General features: G+C 46.5%; 1 protein-coding gene across 1 annotated transcript in view; it reads right to left on the bottom strand.

The window, feature by feature from the left end:
- POLA1 (DNA polymerase alpha 1, catalytic subunit) overlaps window positions 1–13,484 on the bottom strand; it is a 568,283-nt gene extending 554,799 nt beyond the window's left edge. The window contains exon 1 of the mRNA XM_070943339.1: window positions 13,390–13,484. Within this exon, the coding sequence (XP_070799440.1) occupies window positions 13,390–13,432 (43 nt within the window). The 5' untranslated portion in view covers window positions 13,433–13,484. The remainder of the gene's footprint in view (window positions 1–13,389) is intronic.
- Between the last annotated feature and the right edge of the window lie 225 nt (window positions 13,485–13,709).

The following is a 13,709-nucleotide window of genomic DNA, read 5'->3' as shown; positions in this document are numbered from 1 at the left end:
ACATGTCTCTGGAAGTACGGATGTTGCTTGTCTGTGCCTTCCCACAGAAAGGCATGCCAACCTCGACTCAGATCAAATCCCTCCAAGTATAGCGTTCTCCTATTTGATAGATCTATCCATTCTCTGATCCAATTCAACGCCGCCGCCTTGTAATATAGCTCCCAGGCTGGTAGACCTAGGCCTCCCTTCTCCTTTGTGTCCTGTAAGCATCTTATTTTAATTCTAGCTTTCTTTCCTTGCCAGATGTATTTCATTATTGTCTTATTGAGATCCTTAAAGAAATCTTTTCCCGGACCAATTGGTATCACTTGGAAGAGATATAGGAGTCTTGGTAATATGTTCATCTTTACAGACGCTATTCTGCCAAGAAATGATAGTTGTACCTTATTCCATCTTTCCAAGTCTTTTCTAATTTGCTTCATCAATTTAATGTAATTGTCCTCTCTAATAGTTGTTGCTCTTGTAGTAAGCCAAATTCCCAAATATTTTACTTTCTTCGCAATTTGCATTCCTAATTCTTCTTCTAATTTTTCCTCTTGTGTCATTGTCATATTTTTGGTCAAGACTTTGGTTTTTTGTTTATTGATCTTAAGCCCCGCCACTTTGCCATACTCCTCTATCTTCTCTAATAATTTGACTCCCGCTACTTCCGGTTGTTCCACTATGAAGACCACATCATCCATGAAAGCCTGTATTTTATACTCCTCATTCCTTATCTTCAGTCCTTTTATTTCTTCTTCCTTTCTTACTTCCTTTAGAAGGACTTCCAGTGAGATTATAAACAGTAGAGGCGATATCGGGCATCCTTGTCTTACCCCCTTTTGGATGCTTATTTTTTCGGTCATATCTCCTTTAATTATAATTCTCGCTGTCTGGGAAGAATATATTTTCTTAATCATTTTCAGGAATTTGTTGCCGAAATTCATAATCTGCAGTTGTGCTATAAGGAATTTCCAATTCAAATTGTCGAACGCCTTTTGCGCGTCGAGAAAGATTAGCGCTACCTGATTATTGATGTTTTGCTCGTAGTATTCGAGAACGTTTATTATTGTCCTCATGTTGTTTTTTATTTGTCTCCTTGGGACAAAACCATTTTGGTCGGGGTGTATATAATTATGTATAATTGTTTTCAGCCTCTGTGCTATAATTGTCGTGAATAGTTTATAATCTACATTTAACAGCGAGATGGGTCTATAATTTTGGACTTTAGTCGGATCCGTATCTTCTTTGGGGATGAGTGAGATAATTGTTTCGGCCCAAGATTTAGGTGTTTCTGCTTCCAGCAGTGCCTCATTGAGAACTTGTAGTAGTAGTTTGTCTATTGCAGACTGGCAGTTTTTATAAAATTCCGTTGGAATTCCATCCGGACCTGGGACTTTGTTGTTCTTCTGTTTCTTTCGGGCTTCCATCAACTCCATCATTGTTATTGGTTTATTCAGTATTTCTCTGTGGGATTCCTCTAATTTCTGGATATTTGCTTTTTGTAGGTATTCCATAATATCTTGGTCTTGAGTCTCTTCTTGTGTGTAGAGGTTTTGATAGAATTCCCTTACTATACGTTTTTTATCTAAATTCATACTATATAGTTGTCCTGTTTCATCCTGCAATTGGTATATTATTCTTTTTTCCCCTCTCTTTCTTCAGTCTGTATGCCAGCCAGCGACCTGTTTTGTTTGCATATTCAAAGTATTTCTGCTTGGCCATTTTCATTTTCTGTGCGATTTCTGCTTGTGAAATTAAGTTCAACTCATGTTTAGTACAATTCAATTTTTCCCTTGTTGTTTTGTCGTCAGGCTGTTTCTGTAATTGTGACTCATATATGTTGAGTTCTTCCATTAATTTTTTCCTCTTTTGTTGTTTATCTTTATTTTTTTTTTGCTGTGTATGCTATTGTGAGGCCTCTTATATAGGCCTTAGTAGTGTCCCACAGATTCTGTACTGAAGTCTGCTCCTTTGTGTTTATTTGATAAAATATTCTAAGTTCGTTCTCCATCATCTGCACATAATCTCTATCTTTTATTATTCCGGTGTCCATCATCCACCTCTTCTACTTTCGCTGTCCTCTCCATGTTATTTTTATAGGATTGTGGTCGGCCCATGTATTTGGTATAATTTCGATGTCTTGTAGATCCTTCCTGAGGTCTGGCGTCATCCAGGCCATGTCAATCCGAGACCATGACTGGTGTGGGTTTGAGTAGAAGGTATATTGTTTGGCTTGTTTGTTGGCCTCTCTCCATCCATCATGTAATTGCAATTCTTCAGTCATATCCTTAAATGTATCCGGTAAGATTCTTTTTCGAGTCTTACTTTGTTTATTACTTCGATAGTCATCTTGTATATTCACGATTGCGTTGAAGTCTCCGACAACACAGATATTTTCGTACTCCAAATCTTTAATTGTATCATGTAGTTTCTTGTAAAATTCTCTCTGGTTTCCATTAGGTGCATAGATAGAAGCTAGCAATATTTTCTTTGTTTCTGTTTGTATTTCGGTTATTAAAATACGTCCTTCCGAATCTGTATACATCTGTTTAGCTTTTAAATGTTTTTTGACATAAGTTGCCACGCCTCTCTTCTTATTATCTCCTAGGGATGTGAATAATTTTCCTAATTTTTGATTCTCCAACAATATTTGTTGCTGTCTTTTAATGTGTACTTCTTGTAAAGTTATCACATCTAAGTCCAATTTTTGCAATTTCGTAAATATATATTTCCTTTTCCTTGGGGAGTTGAGTCCGTTTATATTAATTGATATAATTTTTATTTCTCCTTCCATCTCTATCGAGTTTATCTATTTGTGATTTTCAACTTTGTTGTGTTTCTGGTAACTCTTTGAGTCTTTTCCCTCGCTCCCTCTCTCTCCATTCTTTCTCTCTCGAATCTTTTTGCCTCCTCCTGATCTTTTTCTTCCTTCTCCATCTGCCGTGTCCCGGGTTCCGCTTCTCTCCTTGTCTCCTGTTCCTCTTCCATTGTAAAGTGCTGGTCAAAGAATTCTTGAGCCTTTTCCAGATTATCAATCTTGTACTTTCTTTCAGCCCAGGAGATAAGTAGGCCTTCCGGTAGTAGCCAGCGGAATTTTATTTTAAATTTATTTAGCTGGGTGGTCAGGAAATTATAATTTCTTCTTTGATCTCTCGTTCTTCTTGGTATTTGTTTGAGAGTTATGATTTCTCTTCCCTTGTGCATGATTGTCTCTTCCCTCATCTTCCTGTAGATCTCTTCCTTAATAGATTTTTTCGTGAATCTTATGTGAATTTCTTTGGGTAATTTGTTTCTTCTTGCATAGTTCGTGTACACCCCATATATTTCATCCATTTCATTTCGCAGTTCATCCTTATCCACCTGGGTTGCCTTTGCCAGTATCTCAATCATTATTTCACTTAGATCCTCATCCTTCTGCTCTTCTACATTTTGAAACCGTAAGTAGAATGATGCCTTTTCCATTTCCAGATAGGTTAACGCGTCCTCAGTTTCCTTATTAAATGCCCCTTGATCTTGTTCCATTCTTTCCATTCTGTTGGTCGCATATTCTACTCTTTCTTCCACCTTTTGGATCCTCTGCTCGTTTTCTGTTATGTTTTGCTGAATTTGTTCTATCTTCTCATCCATATTTTTGATGTTATCTTTAATTTCACTCACATCTGACCTCAATACTTCATGATTTTTCTTGGTCTCTTCATGATTATGTGCCATGGTTTCCTGCATTCTATTCATGCCTTCCTGGATCATTGCTAATGCGGAGTGGATGTTCTGTAGGGCAGGACTCATCTTCTCCTTTTCTGTGGTTTCAGTTACTTTCTGTTGAGCTGGTGAGGTCATAAGTATCATTTGGCCCGATGGTGTTTTCTTACTTATTTTAGCTGTTGTCGTTATACTTGTGGTCGCCATTATTATCTCTTTTTTTATTCTTTCCCAGATTTTCATATACTGGTCAATATTTCTAGGTCTGTTTTAAAATTTCACCCAAATTTATTTTTCGCTTTTTTCCAGGCTCCTTTGTACTTATAAATCAATCAGCATGGGAAGCTAAGTGGGAGGGTCGAGGGAAAAATGTAACGTTCTAGCAATCCATCAGCTAATTCTCCCTGGTATTAAGTATTTGAATAAGTGGTATATTAGTAAGTAGGGAGTAAGTGCAATATGATTTCTCTCAGAAGGTAAAGGGATGTAGTTAATATAAATGTATCTAATATACTATGGACTAAATCTTTAATACTAACTATATATAGATCAAATTAATATATCACTTAATTAATATACACTTCTTATAAGGTCATACTATGCAATCAAATGTCAAACGTAGATTCCTTAAGCAATTGTCTAAATATTTATCTTACTTATCTAATTTATCCAATTTATTTTAATTTATATAACATACGTATATGGATATACTTTTGTAATTATAATATAGCTATGTTAAGTATAATATAATCCGGATCTTTGATTCTAGTTGTATTAAGACAAATTAACAAATCATTGAGATTCTAACTATATAAAGACAAATTAATAGAAATTATATTTAGCTATAATAAAATCTATATCTCTGATTCTACATATATAAATATATAAAAACAAATTAATAAGGCAATAATTCACTTAATGGGTACAAGATAAGTATAAGGTAATGGTATGCAGTCATATAAGTATAGATTTCCAAAGCAGTGAGTATATATACACCAAATATTACTTCTTAGTCACTGTTGGTAATTAGTAGTTGGTCTTGGTAGTATCTTGTATTCTGGCAATCTTTATATCAAATATCCAATTATAGTTCAAGTCCACTTCCTTTTAACTGTCAATAGTTTCAATATAATATATCCATGTATTATCCACTTGTTCCGTAATCCTCAGTTCAAGTCCTCACCGGGATAAGCCGTGGCAGAAACAAAAATTATAAATCCAATGTATTTCACGTGCGATCGTACTTTTTCCTCCCTTTACTTTACTTTTTGTCCAATACACACCGATCGTGTGCCAAAAGTATCAAGCGTCTGCTTCCCCAAATAACTCAATCCAATAGTCCCGTTGCTTTATTATCCAATTATCCAATTAACTCGATCAATAAACTCGATCCTGTTAAGGAAGCCTTTATCTGGATTGTCCAGTAAGTATCGGCAACAATGTTATAAGTTCTAAGTTGACTGCGTTCTCCCTGCCGTTGCTCAATATGGCTTCACCGTCCTTTCTTCTATGGATATCCGGGGCTCTAAAAGTCCTCCCGTTAAGTCTTTTAAGTTTTCAGAGACCTTCGCTCTCCCAGCTTTTTGTTATGAAGCTCTGGTTATCAATCACACACTTCATTCAACCGTATTCCCTCTGGATTCTTTCGGATTCCACTGACTACCAGATTACGCGCTGTCACTTTCAATATGGATTCCTCCCCTTCACTCCACTTATCGGTCGCCGCTTCTCTTTCTCCTCTTTTACTCAAGGGTTCCTTCCGCCCGCTTTCTCCCAACCGTTAGAAAATGCAGATATACCTTTTCAATCTTTAATCCTCACTTCTGTTTTCACCGATGCTTTTCTTTTTCAATCTTCGCTTCCCTCTTAACAGCTGTCAGCGTTTCTGGCCAGCCGAGTGGCTGGTTCTTCCTCGTTCCGAGTTAGAGGAGTTATCCTGAACCTTCGGGGGGATTGCTGCCCTCCCCAAGGTCCTCAGAAATTTCCCCTTCTTCTACCGACCTCTACGGGGTCGGTAGCGCCGAAATCAGCGCCCGCAGCGAGGATATTAGGGGCTTTAGAAATGGAGCACCGTTCCTTTCGTCCCTAACACGTTGACGTCACCGCCAGAAGTCCATGCATATCATATTTTCATCATTATGGCTAGCTGCAGATTTCTATATGATAGGCTTGGAGTTTGGCTATTATTCTCAACTTTTATGTAGAAAGAGGAATCAGATGGAGCACAGAACTCTTCCAGGTCCTGTTTGCTGTTTTCTTAGTGATACAGATAAGGGGTAGATAGAATGCTTATAAACTCTTAATGAGACAGTCATTTTGCATTTAAGTGCAAAAGAAAATAATTGTTGTGGCCCCGCCCTCTGAGCCTGTCCCATCGGAGGAAGAAAGCTCCGAGCATGAGGAAGAGGAGTCAGCCAGGCCTCCCTCTCCAGGCCCCTCCCCTCTGGCATTGTTTCAAGTGCCGGCTGAGGGAGAGGAAACAGCTGATTCGAGTCAAAGTGATAATGAAACATCATTCCTGGACGCACGCCTCCGAAGGCGTGATAAACGTTTGCAGCAGCTTGGGAGGCGTGCTAGGGATTAGAACTGAGTCACTGGACCACACCCCAGAGACTATATAATAGAGGGTAGTGGTCAAAGGATCCTTGTGACGAACAAAGCAAAACCTTGGAGTCACTAAAGCCTCGTCCGGAACTGCTGGGAGGAATATTATTTCTGTTTCGACTTTCTTGAACGTTCGTATCTTATCTGTCTGTTTGTGAAAATAAAGACCCTTGGCAGACGGTGTGTCTATCGCTGCCAAGTCGGAGATAAGACCTGGGTGCGTTCCAAAGTGTTTCCTTAACCCTCGACTGGCTGTGTGGGTGTGTGTGTGGGTACGGGGACAGATCATCTTGTTCGTCACCCCATACTCCATCGTTAACCCACGATGGACCAACAGCTGCAGCAGCAGATACAGCAGATGCTGGAGGCCAATCAGCTTCTGCAACAGCAAGTAGCACAGCTAACTGCCCAACTTGCTTTGGGAAATGCTCCTGCAGCTCCACCTCCTCCCCCTCCCCGTCCGAGATGCCCAGTGAATGTGCCAGATAGGTTTTCTGGGCAGCAGGAGATGTTTCCGGCCTTCTTGGGACAATGCCAACTGTTTATGGCAATGAGGCCGGAGGATTTTCCGGATGACCGGGCTCGGGTGGCATTTGTTATCAGCTCCCTCTCGGGCACTGCCGCCCGATGGGCCACGCCCCTGTTGTTGCAAGATAGCCCCTTGCTCCTGGACTTTCAGGGCTTTTTACAACACCTGCGCACCATGTTTGAGGACCCCCTCCGGGTGCAGACGGCAGCGAGGCGCATCAAGGACCTCCGCCAAGGCAAGCGCCCCCTGCAGGACTATATTGCAGAGTTCCGACTGCTAGGCCAGGATTCGGCTTGGAATGAGGTGGCGCTGATGGACGCTTTCCAGGACGGCCTTTCTGACGAGATGCAGGACGAGCTGGTTCGTGTGGAGGCGCCACCGACCCTCGACGCGCTGGTGACCCAATGCCTGCGCATCGACGCCCGCTTGCAACGGCGACGGCCCCGTCGGGCTCTTCCGGAACCATCGACAGCGTCGGCACCCCCGCGTTTCGCACCGACAGCGCTCCGGACCGCACAGCGTTTTGTGGCGACGGCTGAGGAGCCTATGGAGCTCGGAGCAGCCAGACCTCAACTGACGGCCCAGGAGCGGATGCGGAGACGTCAAGGGGGGTTGTGCCTCTATTGCGGCGAGGCGGGACATTTTGCCGCCTCGTGTCCCCGGAAGTGGAGTGGACCGCTCAAGCCTGTTCCGGAGTCTCGGCGTGACCTGCCGGGAAACGGGCCAGGCCTGGCCTAGGGGAAACTCTGGGTCAGGCACGTGACCATGCCCCGCCGGAGTCGGCGGCTGTGGACTGTGAGCCCCCTCGGCACCTGATTTTGAACACCCGGGTGTTGTTGGCTAACCGGTCGGAGGGGCTCCAGGCGCACGCGCTGGTGGACTCGGGGGCCACCACGAACTTTATGGACCAGGCCTTTGTGGCCCATTACAAAGTCCCCTTGGTTCCAGTGGACCCTCCGTTGAGGGTTGAAACTATAGATGGGCGGGAACTCGTGGCGGGACCCATCAAAACCGCTACCCAGCCCTTGCGCCTCGCCATTGGAAACCACGAGGAGGCGATCCAGTTTTACGTAACGGCAGATCTGCACTTTCCCTTGGTCCTGGGGATGGCCTGGCTTCGGGCGCACGACCCTCAGGTGGCGTGGTCGAGAAACGCCATCTCGTTCCCGAGCCTGCAGTGTGTCGACCACCTTCGCCACACCTGCGCCGGCCAGGACGTCTCTGCCCCAAACGTCTCCTTGCCTCCAGAGCTGACGCCCTTCGCCGACGTGTTCAGCGAGAAGGAGGCGGACCGCTTGCCCCCGCACCGACCCTACGACTGCGCGGTGGACCTAATGCCCAACGCGCCCCTGCCCTCGGGACGCCTGTACTCCATGTCGGAGCCCGAGCTGGCCGCCTTACGGGACTTTCTGGAAAAGAACCTGGCCCGTGGGTTCATCCGGCCTTCGACCTCCCCGCTCTCGGCCCCGGTCCTCTTCGTTAAAAAGAAGACGGGGGACTTGCGCCTGTGTTGCGACTACCGGCGCTTGAATGCCATCACAGTGCGAAATCGCTACCCCCTGCCGCTGATCCCGGAGCTGATGGAGAGGTTGCGGGAGGCCTCGATCTTCACTAAGCTCGATCTCCGAGGGGCTTACAACCTGGTGCGCGTGAGAGAGGGGGACGAGTGGAAGACGGCGTTCGGCACGCGGTACGGACACTTCGAGTATACTGTCATGCCGTTCGGGTTGACCAACGCCCCCGCGGTCTTCCAGCACTTGATGAACGATGTGTTCCGGGACATGCTGGATCGGTTCGTGGTGATCTACTTGGATGACATTTTGATCTATTCCCGGACCCCGGAAAGTCACCTCCAGCATGTCCGCCAGGTCCTGCAGCGCCTGCGGGAGCACCAGCTCTATGCGAAGTTGGAGAAATGCTACTTCTTCCAGACTTCCATAGAGTTCCTTGGGCACATCATCACCCCCGAGGGCATCGCGATGGACCCGCACAAGGTGGAGGCCTTGCGCAGTTGGGAACCCCCGCGTCGGGTGAAGGATGTCCAGCGTCTGTTGGGATTCGCCAACTACTATCGGACCTTCATCCCGGGCTTCGCCACCCTGACCTTGCCGTTGACCCAGCTCCTTCGGAAGAAGGTCCCGTTCCAGTGGGGGCCCCCGCAGCAGCAGGCCTTCGAGGTCCTCAAGCAGGCCTTCCTCACGGAGCCAGTCCTGAGGCACCCCAATCCACACCGTCCGTTCGTGGTGGAGACAGACGCGTCCAACGTGGCGATTGGGGCGGTGCTGCTACAGGCTCCGGTGGATGGCGGCACTCTTTTTCCCTGCGCATACTACTCCCGGAAACTCAACCCTTCCGAGCGCAACTACACCATCTGGGAAAAGGAGTTGCTGGCCATCAAGGCCGCGTTCGAGGCTTGGCGACATCACCTCGAGGGGGCCCGACACCAGGTGGAGGTGCGGACGGACCATCGGAACCTGGAGCACCTCACCACGGCACGGAAGTTGAACCAGCGGCAGATCCGATGGTCGTTGTTTTTCGCCCGGTTCAACTTCCACGTCACCTACATTCCGAGCAACCTCAACCAGAGGGCGGACGCGCTATCCCGTAAGCCGGAATACTTTTGCCCCAAGGACTCCCTTCCCCCCCGGACGGTGCTGCCAGCGGACTCCTTGGCCGCGGTCCAGGAACCGGTGGACCTGCGGGCTCGGGTGCTGGAAGCGCAGCGACGGGACGACTGGTCGCAGCAGCGGAGAGCGGACGTCGGCCCCGCGTCCCCATGGACCGTGGAGGAGGGCTTGCTCAGACATCGGGGTCGGCTGTACGTGCCCACGAGTCCGCTCCGAGCCCTCGTCATGAACCAGTGTCATGACAACCCCGCGGCGGGGCACTTCGGCTTCTTTAAGACTTTGAACCTGGTGACGCGGACTTTTTGGTGGCCTCGGGTACGGCACGACGTGCACGCCTACGTGACGTCCTGTGTGACGTGCCGACAGGCCAAAGCCGCGTCCGGCCCCCCTCCCGGACTCCTCCAGCCGCTACCGACACCGGAGAGACCTTGGGGAGCCATCTCCATGGACTTCCTGACAGACCTGCCCCTGTCCGCTACGTACACGACCGTCCTCGTGGTGGTGGATGCGCTCACGAAGATGGCACATTTCATCCCGTGCCGCGGCCTGCCCTCGGCCCGCACGACGGCTCGCCTGTTCCTGCAACATATCTTCCGCCTCCACGGCCTGCCGGACCGGGTGGTTTCGGACCGCGGGGCCCAGTTCACGGCTCGCTTCTGGAAAAGCCTGATGGCCGCGCTGGAGGTGCAGGTGTGCCTGTCATCGTCGCACCATCCGGAGACTGACGGGGGCACGGAGAAGGTCATCGGCATACTGGAGCAGTACCTCCGCTGTTTTGTCAACCAGCAGCAGGACAACTGGGCCGAGTACCTTCCCCTGGCGGAGTTCGCTTTTAATAACTCCCAACACACCTCCACCCAGATGACCCCGTTCCATGCCAACGTCGGATACCATCCACGGCTTTTCCCGTTGACCATCATGGACTCCCCTGTTCCCGAGACCCGGGACTTCCTCTCGGAGCTGCAGGCAGTGCAGCAACTGGTGCGGCGGCAGCTGATCCGGGCGAAAGAGGATTATAAACGGTTCGCCGATCGCGCCCGCCGGGCGACGCCACCGCTGGAAGTAGGAGATCGGGTGTGGTTGTCCACGAAACACCTCCCCACGGACCGGCCGGTGAGGAAACTGGCCCAACGCTTTATCGGTCCCTTCCCTATCGAGGCGGTCATCAATCCGGTGGCCTACCGGTTGACTCTACCCCGCTCCATGCGGCTCCACCCTGTTTTTCATCGGTCCCTCCTGGTCCCTGAGGCCCCCGCGAGCCATCTCCGCCGCCCGCCGACGCCTGCCCCCCCAGCCGCAGCCGACGAGGATGATGCCTCGACGTACGAGGTGGACAGTATCCGGGATTCCCGTTGGCTGAAGGGGCGCTTCCAATACCTCATTGCCTGGAAGGGGTACGGGCCCGAGGATTTCACCTGGGTGGACGCATCTGCCGTTCAGGCCCCTGACCTGGTGCGGGCTTTCCACGAACAGTTCCCGTCCCGACCCCATCCCGACCGTCAGACCCGGGGGAAGGGCCCTGCGGTGGGGGATAGTGTTGTGGCCCCGCCCTCTGAGCCTGTCCCATCGGAGGAAGAAAGCTCCGAGCATGAGGAAGAGGAGTCAGCCAGGCCTCCCTCTCCAGGCCCCTCCCCTCTGGCATTGTTTCAAGTGCCGGCTGAGGGAGAGGAAACAGCTGATTCGAGTCAAAGTGATAATGAAACATCATTCCTGGACGCACGCCTCCGAAGGCGTGATAAACGTTTGCAGCAGCTTGGGAGGCGTGCTAGGGATTAGAACTGAGTCACTGGACCACACCCCAGAGACTATATAATAGAGGGTAGTGGTCAAAGGATCCTTGTGACGAACAAAGCAAAACCTTGGAGTCACTAAAGCCTCGTCCGGAACTGCTGGGAGGAATATTATTTCTGTTTCGACTTTCTTGAACGTTCGTATCTTATCTGTCTGTTTGTGAAAATAAAGACCCTTGGCAGACGGTGTGTCTATCGCTGCCAAGTCGGAGATAAGACCTGGGTGCGTTCCAAAGTGTTTCCTTAACCCTCGACTGGCTGTGTGGGTGTGTGTGTGGGTACGGGGACAGATCAATAATATAAAATAGGGACATCTGATGTGGTAGGAGTACATGTGAAAACAATGTCCGTTTCTAAATTAAATTGAATATGGCACTGCAACACTCTACAGCTATATATTCAATCTTGCAATTTCTTAACACAGTCTTGCAACTTCTTATGACAACTATGATCTGCTCTGGTCACACTTGGAGTACAGCATCTAGTTCTACACATGGTTTATCATTGTTCAACTAGAGCACGTCTATAGAAGAACAAGGACAACATACAAGCTGTTACCAAATCCTCTGAATAACAGTGAAAAAGCTGTTACCAAATCCTCTGAATAACAGTGAAAAAGCTGGATGTACTGGATTTGGAAGAATGGTAAAAATATTCAAATATTAGGAAAATTGCCTTTAAAACACAGCAAAATTGTCCTCTGTTGATCTAGAAAGCAGAACTAGAATCAATAGATACAAGATACAAGGAACAAAATTTCTGCTAAGTAAGAGGACATGGACAGCGAGAGCTGTTTAGCAGTAGAGTAGAAAGCTTATAAAGTTGGTGGTCTATCTTTCATTAGAAGATGTAAGCAGAGACAGGACATCTATCTGTTAAGGATGCTATAAAGCACCTTACATCAAACAAATTAGATGATCTCAAATCCATTTCTGCTCTATTATTTCAGGAATACTGTTATCTCATTTTTGCCATAGTTCCTCAAATTCATAAAAATCTCAATCAGTTATTATCTGTTTTTTTTTTCTTCTTTCTAAATTAAAATGTTTTCAATAGAAATTCTTTAAATGAAGAAGGGAGAAATCCTGTGGGCTTGAAGATTAAAAGAAACTAGCTGCAACATGTTCTTATATTTCTTCAACAATATGCCTATGAGGATGATTGAGCCAGCTGTAACAATAACCATCTACTTATTGATTCACTTACTACTTTGTCAATACTTAGTTTCATCTCAAAAGCTTATGTCTTGAAAACTTGTTATTTCAGCCTTATACTACAACTGCAGCAATATAGTTTTAATGCATCTGAAGAGCCTAAGAAACTATCATTCATATAAAAATGACAAATTTGAGTCTTCAGTGAGAAAATCAGCAAAAAAGCCACTAGAAGAAAAGTAAAATTAAAGATTGCACACCTTTGCACAATCACTTGACAATAAATATCTAGCTAGTCAATTTTGGCTTAAAAAGCAGAGCAAATTCATAAGTAGTTAATATTTGGATGGAAGACAAATACCAAGATGATAGGCTAGAGTTGAAAAAAAAAACATGTCAGAAGAAATAATGGAAAATGAAAAACCACTTCTTTATTGTTGTCATTAAAACTTCATAGATATGTTATGTAATTCCCAAAGGCTGAGCTCTCAGAAGCTTTACCTTGAAAGTAAGCACCACCAATTTCAATAAGAATTACTGTAGCCCCACATAAACATTCATGGAGCATCACCGAAAAGGTTTCAGAAATTTTAGAAATTGGGCTTATGTCACAAAAATTCCTAAAAAAATCCTATTTTTTAAAAAAGATTTCAATGGAATTTCTGAGAAGCAAACCGCCATGAAACCACTGCAGTAGCGCTAAATGCGATTACTACTAAGACAGTAAAACTATTTATGCCTTCAATAGAGAGATATAAGTAATAAGGCTTGAACCACAGCCATTTTATTTATCCTGAATTCAGAGTCAAAATATTTATTTTCCACACAGCTGCTGCTGTTGCACTGCTTTCTTCCTTTCGGAGATTCAGCTTATGCCCACCACCATTCACTTCTACCAACAATCTCTCTGCCCTTTGCTAGCAGTCCTCCGGTTTGAGACTTTCCTCCGCCACCACCACCACCACATCCCACATCCCACATCCCACATCCCGAGGCATGCTAACCTCCATGGTAATCGTCGTTATGTAGACGCTCGCTCAGCTCCATAACGAAGGGAAAAAGCGCAGCTCCCTCCCAAATCAGATCTCAACTTCCACCTCTCGCGCCAAAGCGCCTGAAAGTGGCGCGAGAAAAGAAACCCAAGTGCCCCGGCGGGCTGAACAGCCAATTAGAAGCCAGATGACGATATCCGCCTTTCCTATTCCGCTTCAGGGTGGGAACAGGAAGAGGGAGTGTGAGTGTGAGCAAGCAGGCTGTTTCTGGAGAAAGGAAAGTGGGCGCGCGAACATTACGGAAAACTATTGTTTTCTATATAGTTTCCTAT

This window comes from Pituophis catenifer, unplaced genomic scaffold, assembly GCF_029215685.1.
Source record: "Pituophis catenifer annectens isolate HBS135680 unplaced genomic scaffold, rPitCat1.0.hap2 SCAF_4, whole genome shotgun sequence".
Taxonomy (NCBI): domain Eukaryota; kingdom Metazoa; phylum Chordata; class Lepidosauria; order Squamata; family Colubridae; genus Pituophis; species Pituophis catenifer.
The sequence above is the reverse complement of the archived record's forward strand: the minus strand, read 5'-3'. Positions and strand labels throughout refer to the sequence as shown.